The following is a 24,236-nucleotide window of genomic DNA, read 5'->3' on the forward strand; positions in this document are numbered from 1 at the left end:
CATGGTCCTCTACAAATAAGGCAGTCAGAATTTATTGAATAATATTTTGATGACAGCGAGAGAGAGAGAGAAAAGGTGACTGAAAATGTTGCAGCCACTTGCAACTATTAAAATGTGCCTTGCTGGCAGCTTCATTTGGAGGAAAAATATAATCTCCAGTAAAAGTGATTTATCACAATGACACATCTCAATGCAGAGCTCAGCAAGAGCAACTTAATACACACACAAAAACGAGCATGAGAGACAGACACAGAAGAGAACAAAAAATTGCATTTCTGATACCTTCAGAAATGACAGTCCTCCTCTCCTCCATTCTCCACAAAAAAGGTAACTTTCTCTCCAGGTTCCTGATCTATTCCTCTCTCAGGTGTGCACTATCCATTTTATCTGATTTTTTTTTGTTGAAAAAGACTTATTCTATATCTGTTTGCTATTCCGAGTGAGTGAAAATTTTTCATAGCATCTAAAAATTTCAAGGAAAAATATCTAATTTTCTGAAGAAAATTTAGGTTTCAAAAATCAAAATGGAAGCATCTGGCTACCATTCTTTTTTTCCAGAAATTAATATTCTTAAAGCAAAAATGAATTCTTTTTACCATTTTTATTTACCCAAAAAGCAATTTTCTTCAGAAAAAACTTCTGACAGAGGGCTTTTGAACCACCAACTAATTGGTAAGTACTGAGGAACTTCCTGGTTAACACTGTATTTGTCACAATAGCAATAGCAGAACTTCAGTCTGTCTGCTCTAAAAACACAAGCTTCGCTCGCCTGCGTAACAGGCGATTTTCACGAGGTGTTAGCGGAGGAGGACCAGACACCGCCGAAGCGGGCTGACTGCAAGAGGCCAAGGCACGCACGCACACGGCTCCCTATGCTACCCGCACAGTACCTCCTGCTCACAGCAGTCTAGTCGCGCTGTTCTCATCCAAAGGGGGCGATGGGCAACAACATACATAAAATTACTAACTTATTGTATCCTCAGAACCTAGCGCTTGGACAGAAAGTACAGTTTTTCCTTACGACATTGTCCAGGCCCTCAAAAGATGCCATTCCCAGTTCAGAGGGCAGCACAGTCAACACAGTACGTATCTCCTTAGTCTGTGACCTGCTCAGTGCACAGAGAGGAATTGTAGAATGGTAAAATTAATTAAAAGTCTGATAGGAAAACATACTCACTGCTTTCTTCCCCCTCTGTGAAGAAGTTCATTAAAATATTTTCCAAAGCCAAATGAGAACTGGCCAGATGACAACTTAGATTTAAGTTATCAGTTCCTGTCAAGTCAATGCACTTTAGGAGGAGAAAAACCACAACATGCAGGTGTAGCGCTTATGAGCTCAGCCTTTGGCAGCAATAAGATTCACTAGTATCCAAATATCTGCTCAGAAATGGTTGCACTTGCTCACCTGCAGCATAACCCTTACAACAAGGCCAGCCATTCATTTTTATGCCCTAAGCAAAATCCTACAAAGGAAGACAGTTTTATTTGGCATTGGTTGCTATGGGTATCAGTGAGTCTTGCTTTTCAGCTAGCTCAGGTGTGGTTTAAACAGCAGAAATAAAGGATGCTGTGGAATTTCAGAAAGCCTGAGGACACATTTCTCTTCAGAGATCAAATTTACAGAGGTTATATTCAACAGCATTTCCTAAAAAAAAGTCCTCAATAGGCACAAATTCTGCTACTGGGATAAATCTACAGCAACTCCGCTACCTTAAAAGAGTTCTTCTCAATTTAAATCACCAAAAAGACAGATTTTATGCAGCTTGGTTCCAGATTTTCAGTTGTCAGGAAAGCTGGGGAAAGAATAAAAATAACAAGAAAAAGGAATACAGTGAACAGTGTCTACTGTCTACTGAATCATCTAAGGAACAGCCTTGTACAAAACCAGCAATAAGCAATAGCAGAACATCAGAATTTGATGGAAGCAAATAAAGTAAAGCACATAGATTAACCTAGGAAATTAATAAAGTGTAGGAAAAAAGTGCTATTTGAAAATGGCACCTGTGTACATAGTAAATACTTTTGATATAGTAAAATCTGTTTATTTCTTCAAATAAATCATAAATAATGAATAGTAAAATAAAGATCAATAAAAGCCTTAATGGTAAGTGACTGAAAATTACTGCAGTTGTGTTTTTTCTGCTGCCTTGTGTAGAAAATACCGAAAGAATTGCTGAACAGATGTAAAAATAAACAAACTAACAAATGATTAAACAGCTCCCCAGCCAGGCTTTGTTTGCCAAATCTCTGCCTGGAGAAGACTTTTATGCCCATGTAATAAACCCTCCAAATTATGGACTTACAAAGGAAACAGCTGCTTAACCATAACGGTAATTACTCTGGTCAGGTCGCAGAGCACCCAGCCTCCAGGCTGTGGCTCAGGGCGCCAGTCCCACGCGACACGAGAGGATACAGAGATGCAACTGAAGAACTAGTGCCATCGCACAGAGTTTGTAGCTGACTCCGTGCTGTTTGTCAGAGGACAGGCAAGGAAAGAGGACGAAGCAGTGTGTGGCTGACTGCGTGGCAGGCCCTCCCAGGAAGGATTACAAGCTGACAATGTGCCTGATACAGGCTACGTGGCATCACCATAAGGGGCTGTGGGATATCTGGAGATGACCCATCGTGGCCAGGCCCAGCCCACACATCCTATAGCTTGTGACACTCCTTAGTGTGCACTAACAGTTAGGAGGGGCCATGCTTTTCTCCCACACTGTGCTCTGAAGCTCACCCAAAAGCCGTATTTGAAGACTGTCTTAGGCTCCAAAAGCAGAGAGGTACCCCCTACTACCTGCAGGAATAAGGCTGAAACTCTCATATACTGCACTTATGTCATCCCAAAGGCCCACGGACCTTAAAGCAACTTTGGGCCAACTGCTGCTTGTCTTATTGATCAGTCTCATTGACCTCCGCACAAGGTGGTGCAGGGCCATCTGCTTCAGTAGGAACGGCTATTTGAAGAGAGAGCAGAACATGTCCCTATCCAGCAGCTAGTGGTCTCTTCTCTACCAGATGAATGTTGAACTTGGGAGGAACTTAGATACAAACTACTTAAGCATCTTTCTCATGGTCATTTTGCAATCTGGGAGCAGTCAAACCTACAAAGCAGGAACCCTGATTCCATCTCCTAATATAGCTACCAGAAAAACAGTCTCCCATAAGTGCTATTTTCCTTATTTATCTTGATTGCCTCTATAAACATTAATAATCACAAATACAACACTCCCTTAGTTCTCTTTCTGCCCTTGTTACTAGTAGATGGAGGTTGAGACTCCCATTAGCACAGATCCTGCCCTCAGCAACCGAGGCACCAAACTGAAATGGGCAAGTGCTCTGGCTTGCATAGAAATTATCTTTTTCACACACATGTACCTGAGATAGAATTACCAACTATTTATTCCGAAGCTAGCACAGTACCAATAGCTTACAGTATCTGCCCTGTAACTCCATATTAGCACGATCACTTTTGGCTCAGTGATCTGCAGTGTTAACTGCACAGCTCTGCCTAACTACGAAGTGCATCCACAGTGCGCAGGAAGCATTTACATATAAGCTGATCATTCCCATACAGCCAGCACCCAGGCTGTAAAAGTTGCTTAAATGCTTCCATGCACAATAGGCTGCTGTTAAACATGTCATCTGCCACATATTTCCTGAAAGAAAGTGATTGCTGCTATGATACTAGATAATTTCTATATTAATGCAGTTAAGTATGGTTTGTAAGAGACCGGGACAGCGGTATTTAAAAAATCAGCCTACAGATTAGAGACAAGCGACAGGCTGATCTCTGCAGCTGCAATTAACTGTCTCTCCTTCGGTCTCTCCTGCACAGTTCTAAGAAGGGCTACGTTTTCCTCCTGCTGATGAAGGTTGATTAGCAGTCAGGTGGGGAGACGCTCTGGGGATGGCATGACGCATTAATTAAATCACTTCTACCAGCTAAGTGATGACACTTTGATTTATAGCAGAGCTCATTCAACTAGACACTGGCATTTCCTGGGCACCAAGATGAGAAAAGGCAAGCTGGGAAGCAGGTGGGAGAAAAGGGGGATGTGCACATAAAGGGAAAAAACAAACTGTGAACTGAATACCTGCAGCTGACAGAGATTATTTTCAAAACAGAGAGTGCTTGCAGGAGCAGTAGAAATGACCATGAAATATGAGCTGAAAATGATTTAATTTACCTTGCTTATACACAGAGTATTTTATTATACCTAGTATTTTATTTTATCTAGTATAGTGTATATATACATATATATAGTATATACATATGTCCAGTATATTTAGTATTTTATCTATACCAAAGGCTGTTTTAGGGGAGGGTCTTTTAAAAATCTTTCAAATTAAATAAAATATAAATAACTTCATGTGGCACGATTCAACCTGATATACTCAAAAATAGTTTGCAACCGTATACATGAGTCAGTGCTGTGTCCAGACACAACAGTAGCAACCTCGGAAAGAGATGGCAGAAACCTCCAAAAGGCAGAGCACGACAGCAATCCAGGGGCCAGTTTTGGATGCTGTGCCCAGGCCTGCTACGCAGCATCTGACAGCAGCGATGTCTCCTAAACACTGTGTTTCAATTTCTCTCTCTGCCAAAGGGCGATAATGTTATTTCACCAACCTTTGTAAACGGTTACCTTCATCTAGCTTTATCTATTTTGTTTAAGATTTTGACATTTGAAAAGGCTACCTCAAACAGTGTCCCTATTAGGAAGCTTCTCTTTTGGTGACAAGGCTACCTTCTTCCTTGTGAACTCTCTGGTTAAAAAACAAAACAAAAAAAACCCCACACAAATCTGTACAAGGTACACTTCTAGACCGTGGCATGTGAAATAAGTCAAAGCATGATTATTACTACAGTAACAGTTCACTACTCCTCCTGCTTTGATAATACTTGGATATTTTTTTCTTTGAAAGCCTAAAGTAAGCATTTTGGAATGTTTTAGACCCTGAAGTCTTCTATTTACTGCACACGTTGGTCTTTTTTTTTTTTTTTTAATATAAAAGACACATCTTAGTATTTTTGAAAACAAGGGAGGTTTGTCCCCTCACAAAATAGCCTGGGGAGAACAACTTTTTCTTTTCTTTTTCTTTTTAATAAAAGCTCTTTAAAATATATGCAAGTTCTCTGCAAGAATCAGTTTGGACATCTTAAACTATGCCAGGGTCAGTCTTGTTTCATAAGTTAATAGGTGGCATTGAAGTAAAACATGAAACAGTAAGCTGGATTCAGAAGGTGTATTCTTTCTAAGGCAGTATTCTCATCTTTCTAGTTAACCTGTGCTGCTGCAGCAGATAGTGGCCTCAGACAGAACTGAGACCACATCATGGCAACTGCTGTAAGAGTATTTAATGTAAAAAGAATTCTTATTCTCTAAGCTTTCATTTATAAGAAGAAAAAAAAAAAAACCTACTGGTACAGCTTCCCTAGCAGTGACTGACAGTAAAATGACTGCTCTTCTTATAAATCTAAATTCTGATCACCAAAAGATCTTGCAAGCCTCTTTGCTAAGCTCAAGCATGATGCATATTTGACTTATCTCATTAATTTTTGCTTATCTAAATTATATTTCTCCTTTCGGCTCAGAACATTTCTCTTACACTGCTGTTTTCATGTCTTTTACAAACAATTTCCACCTTACCCTCAATGCTACATTTCATTTATAGGTGCAATTACTGTTATACGTGATAATATCTTCAACTTTCCTAGCATACCCAATAGGACCTCCAAGTGCTTTATAGCTAATTTATCTTGGGAGTTAGATATTAGAATCCCTTTCTAGAAGAAGCAGCAACATAGAAATCTGGGTCATAAAGGAACTCTGTAGCAGACCAGTCTATAGATTAGTGTTTAACCAGTATCATTTGTCCTTGTTAATGTTGTATAATGTATTTGAATTCTTTTGCATCAGCATACTTCATAACAAATACAATATTTAACATTGAATTTGGTACGCAGCTAGGTGGGGGTAGGAAAGAGAGATAGCTCAGTTTTAAACAGATCCACACGCACCTCCTTTTCATCATTAGAATAAATTTCCAGAGAGGTGAGCAGAGGGTTAGCTGCATGACTCTCATTAATGTTAACTTTATTTCAGTAATGAGGTGATAGTACAATCACTGGAGCTAATATAATCACAGTGATGAGACAAAAATATGCTGCAGTAAATACTGCTGAAGAAGATGACATTGACAACACTAATAGGTTGTACTGAGGATAGAAAAATATGCAGTGAGGGTAAAGATCCTACCTTAGGATATAGTAGTAAAAGCTTAAAACTGACAGGAACATGTTGCACTGATGTGGATGAGGGCAACGACACTGATCAAAGGACTGTCCTGTAAGATACTGAGCATCCAGTACTCAGCTTTGCTAGTTCCTAGCAAACCCTGAGGAAGCAGGGGGCTAGCAGTACTGTGTCCTTAAAAGTAGTTTAGGAAAGATAAAGAGGATTAACATAGCAGCAAGAAAGAGATGTTAAGATTAAAGAAAACAGCAGGTTTAGAAAATCAAAAGCTATTGGTGACAGCCCCAGAAGACAATGCCAGTAATATATTGCATCAGAAAGACCTTATATAATGAAACATGTGAGAGCCCTCATGCCATTGCATTCTATTACTTTAGCTAATAGAATGATCTGAAGAGAACAAGGCTTGGAAGAATTTTAACGTAATTAGCAAACCTGTTAGTGCCCATTTTTCCTCTGCACAACACATGAACAAAAGAAAAGCAGACACAGCTATAAAGGGAAACTGACAGGAAGGAAAAGTGAGAAGATAGAAAATGAGTTGGGTACCCCTGTAGACATAAAAATAGTAATTACATTTTTATTAGAAAACCAGTATACAACGATGTTTAGCTTTGCACCAGAAATACACACAGCTACATGAACACTACCAAATATACAGTGCACAATCATCCATATCTAAGTACAACTAGGAGAGAAGGAGCAGTGTAAACACAATGTATATGCCCACTCCACACAATTCTCGCAATATTCAGTACCTTTGTAAGAAGCCCAGTGTAACTTTACGTAGATGACATAAATGTAGTTTGTTTTTTTAATCATGTGAAACTCATCCATTGTAAGCTGTTTGTACTGAGTCCATGATTTTAACCTTATAGCTACAAATGAAGTGTATTTATGATGACATGAACAAGATGTGTCCTTTTCACTTGGTCTCAGAATCTCACCGACCCTTTGAAGACAGGAGCAGAATTGTCCCGAGACTGCTGGTGCTCAGTGCTGGAGCTAGGTGGTAAGCCCTCTCTCTTTTGTATTCTTAAGACAAAAGCATATTTGGTTTTGCCATTTCGGTCTGCTGCATTGCCACTGTTACTGCAGATACTCAACCATAGCAAGAAGAGCCCTGATCAATGTGTCTTTGTTGCATAGCCCTGAATTAACTACATCTCGCTTTCTGTTGACAGCGACACAGATCACATGCAGCTGCTGCTTCCACTATGAGAAACATGAATTCTGGAAAGCATATTCATTATCTGGTTGTTAAAAGCAACAGAGCATGCAAGCCTCACCCTGCCTGGGTTACCTGAGAAATCAACATCTCTGTTTGATTAAGTGACTGCCAGCTAGTCACCTTCTCACTCTAACCTTGATGTGGCAGGAGTGTGACAAGTGCATATAGTGTAACATCAAAAAACATTTCACTGATGCTCACAAATAGATAGCTTAATTTGTTTTAATAGCCTGGTCCTTTGCAGTTTCCACTGCAAACCTTGGTTTTGAGGAAAGAATATATCAGTTCTTTAAATGGAATCTACCTGAAAGCTAACTGGCAAGAAGCCAGCAAGCATCCTGATAAGGTCCAAAACTTGCAGCCTTTACTCAACTTAAAGCACTTATTAAATTCCAACAGAATCCCCCTTCTGAATTGCAGGAATCGTGTCAGAAAAAGAGTGACTTCATAAAAATTACAACTCCTTTACAAATCTTCCATGTATGAATATTACCTGTCTATCAAAAAAAAGAATGAATTTCTATTTGCTGTACAGAACAAACTAAACCCTATAGGGTGAAGTTTGATTTTCATTTCACTCATACCGCAGGGGCTCTCACTGTTGCTAACTCCTGCAATTTTTTCATGGGTCTCATATTTGTTGCTTTGCTTTCAGTTGCAGCTGCTGGAGTAAGGTCACCATACAGAAACCTCAGTTTTTACATAAGAAAGAAAAATGAGACTTTTAGAGCTGTAGAGAGAAACTCAGAACTGTGAAACTTCAGTATGCCAACTTCAAAAGGTAAATAAAATTTCTTACTTATTTTTTAATTGATCACAATGTTGGAAACGGGCCTGCCTTGTGATAAATGCTTGGGGTTAAAACTTTCAGCATTCAACATTGCTTTTCCGGTTCACATATCATCAGTAAATCATCTCACTTTCAACTGCAAAGCTTTTACAAAGAGGAATATGCATGATTCAGGTAGAGCCCAGCTTGATTTTGCAAACTAGCAGGACAGGAAAACAGCATGCTGAGCACTGGGAACTGGTCTTCCCAGGTGTCACTAAGCAAAGAAAGAGATCATTGTTTACATATCTTGGCAGAATTACATTTCAGCATAGGGCTAGGCTTCCATAGTGTGAGATAAAGGTATATGACTGTAACTCATCTGTGCTCATTTTGAAGTGACTATCCCCCCAAAATGTATTACTAATGCTGGTGCCCTTTTGGCATTACAGAAAAGATCTAAATATAAACCATTCATGGTAAAAGACTGAGACCAGATAGCATGCACACTTTTCTTTTTCATAGCTTTTACTTCTCCCAAAAGCAAGCCTCATTTGCTGTGGGCAGCAAGCTAGGATACCCTAATTACGACAAATGCTTTCTCCAGTGACCCAAGTCTTCAGTAACTTTTGAACAGATTTGGAACTCTAGTTGCTGAAAAAGTAACTGCATGCTTCTTGAAGCAAATCCTATATATTTGGTTCGAGTAGCGGGGTCCCGGTCCAAGGTCTGCGTTCCCAGGGAGAAACGCAACATAAACAGCAAGACTCACGCTCTGCTTCCTAGCCCAGCCGGCAGCACAGGCGTCCGGAGCGCAGCAGTCCTCTCCCGACACTCTGGTGCGGTGCTGGTACGCCTTCTCCTGTGCCCTGCAACCACGGCACCATCAAACTCTGCACACAGACCGAAAGCGAAGGTGGAACGTGACAGTCCCTGAAAACTACATCTAGCACCAGATTAGAATTGGGGTGAAGAGAAATTGAAACGGCAGCAAAAGGAGAGCGATGTTCTGTGCTATCTCTACAGCAAGGGTGGTGGTGGTGGGGGGTGTCATAGTATCTTCCCTTACTTGGAAAAGCAACATTTCCTCAAGGAGTGAGGATTCCTGCTATCCTATTTCTACCTGCTGTAATTGCAGACGAGACAGATCCAAGGCAAAGCAGAAGGAAGAAGAAAAGATATAAAGGCCTAAGGAAAAAGAAAAAAAGAGAGCAGGGCAGTCTGAGCTGAGGGAACAAAAGCGAGAGCAGGTTAAGCAGTGGCGGGAGGCTAAAACTAAACGCAGAAACGCAGCGCTGCACTGTCAGCGGCCGGGGGAGGGAGGGGGACAGCGCGGCTCCCCGGGGCCTGCACCGCCCCGGTTTCCCCAAGCCCCCCAGCAGCAAGCAGCCAAGCGAGCGGAAAGGAAACCGCCGCTGAACGAACCCGGCGCCCCGGTTAGGCGCGTGCACGGGCCTCGAGGCGCCGAGGCCGCACGCCCCTACCTGCCTTCCCCGCTCGGGGCCGGCGGCGGCGCCGGGCCGTTAGCGCCTGAGGAGAAAAGGCGGGAAGCGCGCGGCAGGGGAGGAGAAAAGGCGGGAAGCGCGCGGCAGGGGCCGAGAAAAGGCGGGAAGCGCGCGGCAGGGGCCGAGAAAAGGCGGGAAGCGCGTGGCAGGGGCCGAGAAAAGGCGGGAAGCGCGCGGCAGGGGCCGCCGCCATGCCGCAGCGCAGCGCTCGGGGCGCCGCGGGGTCGCTGCTCCTGGCTGCATTGACAGCGGAGGGCCAGACACTGGCCCAGCACCACGGCTACTCTCCTGCGCGACGGCTTAAAACCCCAGGCCGCCCTCACGCGTACGCTGATTCTGCGCGTTTGGCCGCCCAGGCCAAGGCACCGTCGCTCTGTCCTGGCAGCTTTTCGCCGCCTCCTGCCAAGCGACAGCGCGCCCGGGGCCGCCGCGCTGCGAGGGAGCAGAGCAGCTCGTCCGCGGCGGGGCGGGAGCCTCTGCCGGCCGCTCCGCGCCGTTGCAGCGGCGACACGAGAGGCCGCGGGGGGCCCGGAGAAACGGGGCAGGCAAAACGGGTCGGGGCGAGAAAGGAGGGGGGGAAAAAAGAAAGAAAAAGAAAAGAGAGTAGTACAGCTGCTTACTCATAACTACCGCCGTTTTGCTTTTTTTAAATATACTGTATTTTTAAGGCATCAGCAATTTAGGTAAATTATGAGCCCGTTTGTCCGTGTATGAACACGTTTACTTCCCCAGATAACACAAGTAGGAACGTTATTTCTGAACCGCTCTGTAACTGCGGTTTGCAAAGGTCTCCAAACGCCTGAGTCGGGAGATTTGGACGCGGTACGCCTCCGGCGCCGTCTTACACATCCCCTGCAACGCCTTTTTATGCACATGACAGTGTCCGGTGCTGAAGCTGTTACATAGGCCGGGCGTTACACCCAGCTGCATCCCACTTCTCCCAATGATGATATTTTATTCCTCTGTGTGTGTGACGAAGATAGGTATCACTCACATCATAGCTACCTTGAAAGGCTCCAAGTGAGGCCAGGGTCAGAAGCAGTAGGAGCTACAAACACAGACTCCTCTCCCTGCTCTGAGGTGTTCAAAATCTAAACAGATACTGTGCAGCATGGAAACGGCTGGCATCTGATCCCCATTCGCCTTGATTCCCACTAGTGTCTTATTCTGCAGGTGCATGCAGAAAGAAAACAGGCACTGGATAAAATGAGAGCTAGATTTAATTGGAAACTTCCATTAAACTGGGAAAAAAAATCAGGTGCTGGTCCTGGCTTTAACCAGTAACAGTAGAAACAGACTCACTGTGATCTCAGCTAAGGAAAAATCACAGGTGTGCCACCACCTGCCTCCAAGCCCCCTTTGCAACAGTAATTTGTGATCTTCTCTCCCCTTAGAAGAAACTTCTTTTTAGTTTGTATTTCAACAAGACAAGCTTTTCAGCCAAAGTACAATCTTACTTTTCTCTCCCTTGCAACTTAGGTTTCTGGTTTATAAGTGAAAAGGCAGACCACAGCAAATATACATCGGTCTAAAGGGATCTTAAGAATTTGCACCCAGGACCTATATGCTGATCTACCAAGAACCATGATTTCTAAGAAAATTGGGGGCCACCTGACTCAGTTTGCTTCAAAATAGGACACATTATATAGACAATATGGACATTGCTAAGAGTCAGACTTGTTTGACCAAAGATATTAGACAGAACTGTCTGTTTAATTAGACATAGATCCAAAATTAAAAAGTACTTTCCCATCACTCCCTGCAGGTTTTGAAGTTGGCATTCCCCCCCACCCCACCCCCCCCCCCCGCTCCGGCTGCATATAGTTGTTTGTCTCAGATTGCAGAGAAATGCAGAGGACTTATTAACGCACCAATAATTTGCTGAACTCCAACTTTTGTGGAACTTGCTGAGTTAGAGAATTCCTTTTCGCCTCCTCCCACACCTCTCCTTGACTAGAGTAACTAGAGAACAAATACCACATTATGGTGCTAGTTTAAAGGAACTAGTGTGTTTGCAGTTTAAGTGACGAGCACAAGACAGAAAAGATCCTAAAGCTTGAGCCTGTTCAGCTAAATGACAAGGAAAAAAGTGTTTGCTTTTTAAAAGCATATCAGAACTAAGATTGTGTTTAGAATTTGCTGTGCTTAGTGCTTTATATTCAGAAATTTACAATTCACTAATCCTAACATGATTAGAAGTTTGAGTCATTAGAGTCGGAACACTTACAGCAGATAAAGTGATGAATTGCCAGGATAACATGTGAGATTCTGAGAGCACCAAAACCATGATCCCGACTCATCAACTGTTCAGTGGTAGCCCCAAGCCAGAAACCCACTTTTGCCTTTTCAGAACTCCAGCCCATCAAGTTAAGAAACATTTTCACCCACTTCGCTGTGTACCACCCCAATGAGGCGGTACAGCAGGCTCTTCCAAGGCCAATGAGTCAAGTTTAAATTTGGCAGAGATGGTCACAGCAGTCACTGCCCTGCCCCACTGTCAGAGGTCACTCTCTCCAAATTGGCATGGCCAAATACTATACCTGTTCCTCATCAGAGGTGAGCTGCTATCATTTTCCACTAGCATTAAGATTTTTGCAAACTACAGGAAATAAAGAAGGGGTACATAACCCATTCAACCATCCCTGGCCTTGACCCCAGTGCAGGTAAACAGAGCTGATAACTGCATTGATTTCTCATTAAATCTGCTGCCAAACACAAGTCAACAACTTGAGTCTCTTAGCTGAGGAACAGAAAGCCCGAGTCAGATGGTCACTGACAACCACAGAATGAGTTTTTCAGGAAATCTGCTGGCCAAAAAGTCTACCTGCAGAATCACCAGGCTTTTTTGTCAGAGGTATGGACGCCACTTAAGCAACGCAGAAGTGTTAGTAGGTTGATACTTGAGGGAGGGAAGCACAGATCTGACATTTATCACTACATCTCATAGCATGAAGCAATCATTTACATTCCTTTTCCTGCTCAGTTCAGTTTTGCAAAGGGACAGGTGCTTCTGTGCACCACTAAGAGAAACATGCTCTTTTCTTAAGCTGAATTGAAATAGATTTCCTGTTTGCCTCCACTGCCCTGCCTTTATTAAGCATATTGAAGCTCAGTGTCCCTTTCTACTCCATTGCATTATTAAAACTTGTTATTTTGCTACAGTTCCCTTGTAGTTCAAGGGCACACATGAAAACATGCAGTATTTTAGAACACAGATACATTTTTAATGACTTAACATATAGGATAGACAGGATTTAAACAGCTTGATAACCAGGGAGGGAAGACGCAGTTTCTGTCCAAGCGAAAGGACAATGGTCACGATATACTTCTAATCACCTATTTTTCTGGAAGAGACAGAGGCCAGGAATTCTCACAGAAGTCTGAATCAGGTTAGTTCTTATGATTTCTTACCATCGCTGCTTCAAGCAGTGGTATAATCAGCCAAGGAATTAATACTGAGTTGGAAAAGAAAGTGATAGTAATCCAACAGTATCTTGATCTCATCAGTAGTAGTGCAATGACATGAAGTGCTGGAATACAGCTCAGTAGGAATGGTACAACAGAGCAACCTGACTGCTTTCTCTGAGAAAACCAGTTATGAAATGGTGGAACAGGAGTGAAAAATCTGTTTAACACTGAAAAGGGAAGTGAATAACCTCTGCTAGCCTCTCAAGACAGCATTTCATACTGCATCATGTCTGCTGCAGCAAGTTGCCATAGGATGGCAGCAAAGGGGAGAGAGGTACGCGACTGGATAAACTGCTAAGGCTTTTAAGCTTTGGAGAAACAAGATTTTCAAGGGAATCTGCTGACAGAACCATTATCTCACTTGATGACTTCTGGGAAAGAACAATGAAAACAATATAAGTGGATTTTATCAGATGCCCGATAACACTACTTCTTGTTTGTGTCACATGCAGGTTTAATTATAAGCACGAGAGAATATCCTGCAAAAGCATTCTTCAGATAGTCTTTGCACCAGGATACTCCAGAGTGTTCAATTTTTTTAAGCCTCTGTAGATTGTTTTTATCTCAGACAGGCAATAGAAAGTGCCAGTTCAAACAAGCGTACACAAAGTCAAAAATCATGGAATCATGCCCTAGCTGCACAGAGATGGCTGAGGTAAAAATAAGGAAAATTAAGCTTTCTATATATGTAAAAAAAGAAAATAATCCATGTTTTTTGTCTAGTGCTTGGACCTCACATACTGACTTTCAGGAAGAATACAAATTTAGTCAATATTCTACAGCTTCTCTAAAATCTACTCCCTGTTGTATAGCCTTACTTAGCCTTTAGAAGGAGATGGTTTAAACTGCAACTTTAGGGAATTATAGGAAATCGATGCGAGAACCAACACTGTCTTCTAGTACGGTTCTGACAAGACAGAAGTTTAAGAATAGCAAGTATGTCGTGCTGCAAATCAAAACGTCATGGCTGTTTAACTGAACTCCTACGACACAGCTGTCCTCACCGGAGGGCTTGCACAATGTTCAGACTTCCTAGTGTAATTACTTAATATGCAAGGACATTTTGTTAAACTGGGATCCTAGAACAACTCCACCCTTTGCCACCTGCACAACCAGGACCTGCACAACCAGGAGTAAAGTACATTAGAATTACCAGGACATGAATAAATTCAAGCAACCAAATCTTCAGTGCTCCCAGTGAGAAAATGGACTAGCAGAGAGCTGTTCATAAGATTAAGACTCTTCTTTGAGGAAACTGTTGCAGAGCAATGAGGAAAGCACCACAGACAACACACACGTCATCCCGGGTGAAACCCTGCTGTCCTCTCATGTTATGGGACTTTGACAGAATAACAACTCCATTGGAGTTCTGAGTGTTTTAAACTCACCTAGGAGGAACATAAGCATTATAGTGATCCTAATACAAATCCTTGAAGCTAAGGAGAAGAGAGGAAAAAAATAAGCAATTTTAGTCAGGATGTAAAATATCCTTTCTACCCAATATAATGAAATAGGAACTGAAAGGCATCAACAACTAGCTATGTGAAACATCAATACTTTCAGCTAGCAATCCATATAAACTGAATAAATAATTCATAATTACATGTGTAGTGTACACCATGCATGTCAAAGCGCTCCAGAGAGAGAAGCGCAACAGGCATGCTTTACCCTCCAAAAGCAAAAATCCTCTATTGCTGTCAATCTGCAAAGTCTCTGGACTGCAGTGACACAATTGAACCTTCATGCACAACTGCAAAGCTACATTAGATATTTTTTCTACAATGTTTTATAACCTAAATCCACTCCGTGCATCCTAAAATGCTAGCTATTTGTTTAGAGTAAGTATTTCAGTATTCAAACGTCCTCCTAGCGCTCTAAAGCAGTCATGTAACAACTGAAGAAAGCAAGATCCAATCCCAGAGAATTCAAGTCCCTTCCTTACACTGCACAGTTCTGGGTTTGTCCCTGAAAACATCATAAACCATTCACACTGAAGCTCCTGTAAAGCAACAGCTGTTGCCTTGCTCTTTTGGATTCCAGTCTCCAGCTCCTTCCCCTTGTTGTTCAGATCATGCAGCTTTCAAACAGGCAGAAGCTCTGGGGGATACTCGCCATAGCAGTACTTTGCAATAGGATCTCTATAGGTGTTTTCATGCTGCACGCTCTGTGGGGAAGAGGAGAAGCCTTAACAATACATGTTAAAACAATACAACCCTGCACTATGAGAGGCAAAACCCAAAGTGTTAATAAATATAAAATTTCCAATCACTTCTACGCATTACTATGTCATCTAGGCTCAAACAACGCTGCACCCCTGACATACAATAAAAGTCAGTTGCTATACTACAGTACTCTAACGTTGAACTGTACCCAGAAATTCTTTTTCAGGAAGCCACACAAGAAGGCAGGATCAGACTGAGCATCCCAGAAGTTTAGATATGCTTAGGCAATGCTGTCAAATGCTATAGGGAAGCAAGGCATGAAGTTGCTGCTCGGGATGTGAGCGCTTTTGGTAGGAAAAGCTAGAGTTCAGATACTACACGTAAGCAAAGCTTTGGAGATAGAGATAAGGAACTATATCCCTTGTTTACTATTCATCTCTGGTACTATATTATCTACTTAAGCTGCATCCCATCTCCACCAGCATTTTCTAAGAGGTCTTATGTTTGCTTTTGGCCAAAACTTCTAATAGAACCACTGTAACTTTACCAGGTAACAGAAGTTCACCTCTGTTCTAAAAAAGTAATAAAAACCATTACCACATACTTTTTGCTTGAGTGGCAATGCAGATGAATGTCAATGTATGGGGAAAAACTAAAACCATACCCTAAGATAAATAGCATCTCTGAAGCTACTGGGAACAAGTCACACTGGGGAAGATCTTGTAACGATGAGAATAAAATTCATGTGAGATCTTCACCAGCCATTAAACTCAGCTGGCCTCTTTCTACTTTAGCATCTCTCTTTTCTAAAAAGGGCGCACAGCTCATCCTGCTCTAAACATACACAGTGCTCTTTTATTTATGTTTGATGTTATTATTTCACCTTGTTTAATCAAAGGACTGCCTTCAGATTAGCTCTCAGCCATAGCCTCAGCATATTTACATATGCCCGTGTGCCTACACGCAAAACAAAACAGCCACTCATAGGACCAAGCCCTGTTCTTCAAAGGCACATTTTGGGTACTGTCTTTTTTGAGCCCTCCAATTCACACTGGACATATACTTGTCTCTTACCTGTGATGAAGTTCTACATTTTGCCAGACACAACTCAAAGCGATCTTCTACTGCCATGAAGAGGTTTTGGAAAGCTATAGCTGCCCGGTTCAAGAAACGTTCCAGGAGGTGTTGCTAAAACAGTTAAAAAAATTACTTTAACAAAGAATAATCAAAACCCACATTAACTTACACCGACCAAGTTTCAGAAGAATAGCAAGCAGTTCCACTTAGCATTTCTAGAAAGCATTAAAAGCTTAACACGCCAAGGAACCTCAACTATAGTTGAGTTTATAGTTTATAGTAAGAAAATCTAGAAGAGCCTTACACTGTGCTGAGCTAATGGAATACAGGGAAGTGCTCATCGTAAAATTGATACTGGTTGGAATAACTATTCTATCATCGCTTCCCTTCAGCAAATGCAATTCCACTGAAGTTGAAACAGTTCAGAAGGCTCCCAATGCTTCCTCTCAAAGGTGGGAGGGATGGATTGTTTTTTAAAAAAAAGCTTGTATTTATAGCTTGTCACATGGTTCTAGCAGGCCTTCCTCATCCCTCCACGAAAAGGAACTGTCCCCTCTACAGAAAAGGGCCCTCACAGACAAGCGCCTTTAGCCACAGAGTGACCTGAGCAGACTGAGAACACCCGAACAGAGAAATTCTACGCACTTTGTTGGGCTGCAGGCAACAGGAAACGCAGTACTCGTACACGCTGCAGCAGCCGTTGGGAAGGCAGCTGTCGCAGCTGTACAGCTTTGTACTAGGCACATTGACATTACAACAGCCATTGACTAGCAGGTCCTTCCTCTCACAGATGTAGCCTGAAAAACAAAAGCAGTAGTATAACAACTGGAAAGACTCATTCCTCCGTATCTTCCATGGGAACAGGCTCACGATGAGTAGAAATGCTAAAGCAAGAAACACTTTATTTTGGAATGGGTTTAGTTATCATTTAGTAGAATATGATCCTCAATATGACTGAAGTCTTACCTAGCAATTCTTTGAAATGGCATTCGGAAAAAGGGCTGAGTTGTACAACAGCCTGGCATTGCTTGCACAACTACTGTGTACCTACCGTAATACAGTAGACACAATATCACGTTAAAATGCAAACTATGTAAGTTCTGGTATCTTTTTGGCAGAGTTTGTTGTTGTGACTGGAAGGGATAATTGTAGTGGAAGAAACTATGACATCTGTTCTTTCAACCAGTCTATGGCTGGATAACTGTCATTATCTGTTTCTGTCATTATCTTATTAACTGTCAATGTGAAGAAGAGACTGCACAGGGTAGCTGTGGCATTCCAAGGACAGGCGTAAGGATTCAGAGGAATCCTTAACAGAGTAGAACCACAGCGGATACACCTGATGAGACTGCACTACCACAATATTACAGTAAGGATATCAGTGATTTCAGAGACTTCAGTGAATATTTATGCAGTGAGCATAAACATTAAATATAGTACTACCTGAGTTAAGTCACAGAGAACATGACAACTTTTTTGTACAGTCTCTGATGTCCGGTCAAGAGAGGTCCAGTGCTTGAACACCACGAAGCACAGTGGAGATGCATGTGTGCAGGGGAGAAAGACTCCATGCACTTAAAACACACAGTTAATTGCTTCCAGAGCCTAGGGCAGACACATGCTAGGGTCTACAAGGGTCAGGTGAGTTTGTTAGCTGTGGCTGAGCATTAATTACACCAATCCTGAATTGCCTCCATACAAGGCAAGGTGTCCAGGTTCTGTGCAAAGCGACTGGAGTTCTTCGAGTCTACGGTTAGACTCACCTGAGCTACGAAGCCCAGCTGGACCCAAGCCTGCTGTGCACAGAAGCACCTCAGCAGCGTCTGCAGCCACAGCAAACCCAACCCAGCCTCCGGATGAACCGCCAACAGCCGAGCTGCCCACGGTGAGAACGCGTGAGCAAGCAGCGGTTGCTACTTGGATCAATCAGGCGACAGAGCATTCAGCACCGCAGCGCACAGAAGAAAGCCTCGGTATTGAGCATACCCAGCTCGTCCGTAATGAGGAGCTTCCCCTGCACCGAATTCCTGCACTGGTTACTCAGCTGGCTGCTGTTCCCCAGGCTGAACTGCACCTTCCACACGATGGGCTGCTCGTGCTCTTGCACTTGGAGGAGATTGCGGTCTCGCACGGTCCTTTCTTCCTGCAACGAAAGGCAGTAACGCAACCAAACGCGCAGGCCCTTTCTCTCATTCAGATCTGCACGCTTTGCCCTTAGTAAAGCTTGCTAACCATTGCAAATGCCCCAAGAAACGCAAAAAACCCACCAGTGCAGCAAGCAGTACAGTACTTGCTGTAGCTACAGACAGCAACGTAATTCAATAGAAACGGGGGTGTGCGAGGAGCTGCGGTTCACGAGAGACACTATAAAAGCACGGCCAAGGCCCTCAGAATTTGCCTTCTTGCTCCCCCCCCCCCCCCCAGCATCGGTTCCCAAACGCTCTTGACTACAGCATCAAGGCAAAGCTGGTAAGAAAAATGCCGTTATTTTTACTAAATAATTATGGCGCAGTTTTTTACGGCAACACCTCCCTGAAGAACAGCGACCCCGGCGTGAGGGCTTGTTTTGAACCCGCTAGGATTTTGCTCATTTCAGCGCTTCAGGTTGCCTGTTTCCGGAGGAATTTATAATAAAACAAATAGATAAACAAAAGCAGGCACGGGAAAGCCGAACAGCGACCCCCCCCGCCCCCGCCGCCCGGGCGGCCCTGACCTGCCTGAAGGTGCTGCTGAGGAAGTAGACGAGCGAGAGCCCGAAGACGACGCCGAGCACCCAGCGCTTCCGCAGCAGCCTGCGCCACAGCACCGCCCCCCACGGCACCATCGCCGCGCGCGGCCCCCGCCGGCCGCAGCGGGCAGCAGCGGCGCGGGCCGGGCCGAGCGGGCCGCGGCATCCCCGGCGGCGGCGGCGGCCGCCTCAGGCCCTGCCTCCCGCCCTGCCTCCCGCGCCGCTTCCGCCGCGCCCGGCGGCCGCGGGGGAGGAGCGGGAAGCGGCGGCGGCGGCGGCGGGCGAGGGCGACGCCCCGCCGCGGGCCCCAGCGGGAGGTAGGGCGGCGCGGCCTGCTGCTGGCGGCGCGGCCTGGCCCCGCCGGGCGCCCCCCCGCCCCGGCCTGGCGGACCCCCCCCCGGGTACCTCTGCGTGTGTCCATACAACACAACTACACACACATATATATATATTTACACTTATTTTTCCACACACACGCACGTATTTATACACAGAGGCCCGAGCGCGGCGCGCCGGTGCGTCCATCGTGGCGGGCCCGGTTGCCCGGCGCGTGGGCCGGGACGCGAGGGGCCTGCGGCGGTGACGGGGATGCTCACGGTGCCCGTGTGCTTCTTGCAGGTGCGCCCGCAGCTCGGCATCTGCCGTCGACCGGCCTCGGGGACCTGCGAGGGGCCTGGTGCGGGGACCGGCGTGGAGCGTCTGGAGTGTGCCACGTGCGAGGCCTCTGCCGTCGCCCCAGCTGCCCCCTCGCCCGCCTTGCGCCTCAGGTTAGACCTGCTGCTCAGGTACTGCTGCGGTGTCCGGGTGTTGCAAGACGAAAACCCCAAATCAGGACCGTTGTGCCTTTTCCCGAAGTTGGCTGCCTTTGGGAACAATGTCCATTTAAGTCATATCTGACCTGAAATCTGCAGGACTTTGCGGGTTACATCTCATGCCAGTCTTGCACCTTCAGCACTTAGCATTCATGTCACTGCCCCCTTCGTGGCTGATGCCAAAACCAGAAGTATTTCCCCATAGATTTGCATTTTATTCTGAAAGTTGGTTTCACCCTACGTTACATCTAGTAGACTTCTAGCGGCCTGGAAGGGAGTGAAGGATTTTCCAAGCTTCAGAGTTATCTCCACACCTGACTTTAGCTCTTGGCTTGTAGACAAGGAAGGTGTGCGGGTTTCTTTGTAAGCAGTGACCCCAGAGCTGTTCACTGGTAAGAAAACTTATCGTGCACGGGTTAACCTGGCATCTTGGCCATTTCATCCCATCTTAATTACTGTTTTGGTTAAAAAGAAGTAGTATTATGTATTCAACTGATAGAGTTACTGCATAGAGATACAGCATACAGATACAGGGCTACACATTTATTTACGTATATTTATGCCATATGAAATGTCATAAATAATGTTGTAACTTTTGATATTCAAAAATATTTAAAGATAAGGATCAGCTAACATTTACTGCAGGGAAAAAGTAAAAGGTTCCTGGAGTACTAAGTGTTGTTACTGTAAAAGCAGTTTAAAGAAAAAGACTCTGGAAAAATATTCAGTATCTTTAATGTATATATTCTTACTTTAATTTGTTTTGACCCTTAAAACACAACACAAATTGAAGTGTGTATTTAGAGAGATTAAAACACTGTTGGGCGTTACAAGATCAAAATTTGTAGCATTGGTAACTTAGGGTGTCAGAAAATTTTGGTTAGAGTTAGATTTTTGGTGCATATAGTGGCCTACGTGTGTCTTCTCCATGAAATTTGTTAAAAGCTAATTTTTTCCTGCCATATGTGATTATCCCAAATTTTTATGTACATAGACATTGGTGTGTTTATCTTACTGTCAGGGGGATACCCAGAGTTGGAGTCACATGCTTCTGTGAAACACTTTGGGAGGAAAGATGCCATGCAATGCATTTGTTTAGTCTTTGGTCCTGCCATTCATAAATGTGCAGATGGACTTTTGTGCTTATCACTTTGTAGTCACAGCTGTCTGTTTATGCATTCTGAACTGCATGATTTGGGCTTTAGTAGGGGATAAAATTCAAATTTAATGCAGTTTTGCATGGGCTAATGGGTCACTGGGAGTACAGAAATGAATGAGAATGTAAAGATACAAGTAAAAACTTAAATATGGACAGCTAGGAAATGTTATCAGAACCATTGTGTCCTTACAGCATACAGATACAGGGCTACACATTTATTTACGTATATTTATGCCATATGAAATGTCATAAGTAATGTTGTAACTTTTGATATTCAGAAGTATTTAAAGCCTTTTACATTTTCTTCAGTAGCTATCGAAGTCCAGGATTGAGTAGGATCAGATTACAATATTTAAAGTATCTTCTCTAAATCTCCTATGAAGTACCTGTGGGAACCTGGACAAACCACTTGCAAAAATAGCCCATGCCTTACTTTTTATGTAACTAATATAACATTAACTTGTGTAAAGCTGTTTGCTAAGTACTCTGTGCACTGTTTGGTGATGATAATTTTTTGCTCTTTTATGCTTTTGAATTATCTCAGTTTTTAAAAGTGTAATGTATTTGAGATCGTTCCCTTAAAATTAGAACTTTGAACAAGAGATTTAAATAACTAAATCACTTCTGTTTGTTCTAGAAAAAGTTCCTGAAGTTAATACGGTTTCAATGCCTTTTCCTTTCCCACACCAGACTATTTAAGCTGACAATTCCAAAATGAGTGGAAGAAGAACATGTGATCTTTCACACATGTGCATAGTATTTATGACCATTTTGCAGTTTGCTAATGGGAATTTTGTGGTTTAAAAGAAATGGGTTGTTTATTTTTAAAAAATTGTCATGATTTGATTGTGTTTTTTCATTAAAAATGTTTCTGCTCTTTCTTTTTTTTCTCTTGGTTTTGCTTTACATTACTCTGCAAATTTCTTCAGAAGAGGAGGAAGAAGAGATATCACTTCTGAGAGCACGTGTTGATTCACATGTCACCTCTAGAGCTATGCTGTCGGTTGTCCTGAAGTTCCTTTTCAGACCATGTCATCATGTCACTCTACAGTCCTTGTAACTGCTACATACTACAAAAGGAGATCTGACCGATTCGTGCCCTGCTTGGGGACCGGTTTCTGTGCACTTTTGTCTGCCAGTTGGAAGTTGTTCCTTCGCTAGTGTACTGAGAAACAAATACAAGCTTGAGGTGCTCTTCAGAAAAGCAAATGATTCATGCCAGCCATGTCACTAGCTGAACGGGTTTCACAGCTCTCTGACTCTGTGGGCCTCTGTTACTAGTCACACGGGGAACTCTTGACCTACGACGTTGATGTTGAGCGTTTTGTGTTTTAAGGTTTTGAGGAAAATGCAGAGACGGCATAGCAGCAACACTGACAGCGTTCCTCCTGAAAGGTAAATCTTTTTCCTACTTTTCTCTGCCATTTTCCTCTCTAGAAAGCAGTGTTCTGATTTAATTGTATGATGTGTTTCATGGTTTTAGAAGACAAAAGCTCAGAAGTCAGAAAGGCCTATACTTGTGTGTGTGTGACAGGGCCGGGCTTTCTGCTTGAGGTTAGGGATAGATTGACTTTTCTCCTTCATGTCAGTTTTTGGCTGCTGACAACCACAGCATTTCAGATGCGGTGATCCAGTACGGCACATCCTACCCCATAATCCTTACAGTTTACTTACTGAGACAGCTGGCTTAGCACAGGCAGGATGTTTTGCCTTATGGAGCTCTGGAGGAGAGATTCATGGTACAGTCCTGTGGGGATCCTGAGTGCTGTCAATCTGAAAGGATCAATCTGCAGGGACAGAGGCTATCTATATTTCTAGTTGTAAAGGTGTTCAGAAAGTCTGCTGGTCTGAAGCTCCCAATTAGTATGACTCAATACATTATAAAGATTTTGCATGATCCTTTACATCATCCCGGAATATGTATCTAGCTTCACGTAGGTAAATATTTTAAAGTAGAATGCCTCTAATTCATTTCTGTAATTACAGCATCAGTAAAAGCAGGCTTGCCGCTGTTGTTGTTCTGGTACTAAATATTCCCTTGTGCTTTCACAGGACTAGTGCTTGTTTTGTTTTTTTTTCTTTTTTTTTCTCTAAAGAGAAAACTAATGTAATTACTCTAAGACAAAGATGGAACTAACAAATTTCATTGCTCTGGCTGAGTTGAGATAGTAAGTGAAAGATTCTGATCGCAAGCAATCACTAAATATTAGTGCTTTTCGCAGGTAGAGGTGAAGGCTGATGTCGTGGCCACTTCTAGCATGATGCCACTCTTAATTTCAGGGCAAAAGAAAGCCATCTTCCACTCATGTTCACCATGATTCTGCCCAAGTCTTAGTGCAGTCTGTGGGGTTTATACCAGCAAGCAAGCCTAGAGCTTGAGAGGCGTATAAAATATTGTGTGGATCCTCACAACTACAGTGTAGAGCACTTTGAGTCATTACAAAGTTTTATGGCACTTCAGGATCTGTTTGAATAGTTAAAAAATATTCAGGATAGGTATTTATTATTAAAGGCAAAAGATAAGCAGCATAATGTCAGTTGGTCTTCATAAACACATCAATATTTTACTGGATAAATATATATTGTCGGTAAGATGGGCTGAAGGCATTTTCACTGTAGAACGAAATTTGAGTGCCACTAACAACATGGTCTTCGCTTCTGTTGACCTTAGCAGAGTCACATTTTTATCTGTGTTTATACATTTCCAAGTATGTGCCTGATGAATTCCTTCCTGCTGAAAGCAGAGTCATTTATCCTGGTAGCATTGTTCCAGATAATCTTGGTATATATTTGTCTGTAATACTGAGTTCCACCCAATATGTTTGTTGTGTTCCCGGATGCAAGCGCAGATCTGTCAGTTTATTATCCCTGTCTTATGTGTACATCCCTGAATTGTAATGTTAGGTGTAAAATCCAAGATTTGGTTGGTGAATATTTTGAACCAGAGATGGGTGTGCAGTATCTTGTTGACTTGATTCCTTGCTGGAGCCTGTGGAGAGACACTGGGAATGCGGCGTAGCTATAAAAAGCCTTATTAGGAGTTTGTGTAGTGGGAAGGTATGCCCGGAGGG

At 43.2% G+C, this 24,236-nt stretch overlaps 2 protein-coding genes across 8 annotated transcripts in view; one reads left to right on the plus strand and one right to left on the minus strand.

Moving 5' to 3' along the window:
• Positions 1-6,808: 6,808 nt before the first annotated feature.
• SPRING1 (SREBF pathway regulator in golgi 1) lies at positions 6,809-19,437 on the minus strand. 4 transcript variants are annotated; one of them, XM_064522319.1, is made up of 5 exons: positions 19,180-19,437; positions 18,453-18,605; positions 17,112-17,263; positions 16,464-16,577; positions 6,809-9,123 (listed from the first exon to the last, which is right to left on the minus strand). In XM_064522319.1, the coding sequence occupies exons 1-5, from the start codon at positions 19,358-19,360 to the stop codon at positions 9,037-9,039; spliced, it is 687 nt and encodes a 228-aa protein (XP_064378389.1). In that variant the 5' UTR covers positions 19,361-19,437; the 3' UTR covers positions 6,809-9,036. The 4 variants fall into 4 exon arrangements, with proteins under 4 accessions (XP_064378389.1, XP_064378391.1, XP_064378390.1 ...); XM_064522321.1 differs by having other exon boundaries at positions 18,453-18,609; positions 19,180-19,312; XM_064522320.1 differs by lacking the exon at positions 6,809-9,123 and adding an exon at positions 12,962-15,391.
• Positions 19,387-24,236, plus strand: part of RNFT2 (ring finger protein, transmembrane 2) — a 31,178-nt gene continuing 26,328 nt past the window's right edge. The window contains exons 1-3 of one of the 4 annotated variants that reach the window (XM_064522317.1): positions 19,387-19,511; positions 19,813-19,979; positions 22,095-22,560. In XM_064522317.1, the coding sequence (XP_064378387.1) occupies positions 22,478-22,560 (83 nt within the window). In that variant the 5' untranslated portion in view covers positions 19,387-19,511; positions 19,813-19,979; positions 22,095-22,477. Of the gene's footprint in view, positions 19,512-19,640; positions 19,710-19,812; positions 19,980-22,094; positions 22,561-24,236 lie in introns of those variants that run through there. The other 3 variants (XM_064522316.1, XM_064522318.1, XM_026119074.2) reach the window with 3 other exon arrangements.

Source organism: Dromaius novaehollandiae, chromosome 17, assembly GCF_036370855.1.
Source record: "Dromaius novaehollandiae isolate bDroNov1 chromosome 17, bDroNov1.hap1, whole genome shotgun sequence".
Classification (NCBI taxonomy): domain Eukaryota; kingdom Metazoa; phylum Chordata; class Aves; order Casuariiformes; family Dromaiidae; genus Dromaius; species Dromaius novaehollandiae.

Bases quoted from the DNA above. Each gene is read 5' to 3' on its own strand.
- SPRING1 (XM_064522319.1), bottom strand. From the start codon at position 19,360: ATGCCGCGGCCCGCTCGGCCCGGCCCGCGCCGCTGCTGCCCGCTGCGG. The intron at 18,606-19,179 runs GTCAGGGCCGCC...CGTTGCAGGAAG, and splicing joins TCAGCAGCACCTTCAGGCAG to AAAGGACCGTGCGAGACCGC. The intron at 9,124-16,463 runs GTAAGAGACAAG...CCGTGGTTGCAG, and splicing joins AATGTAGAACTTCATCACAG to GGCACAGGAGAAGGCGTACC.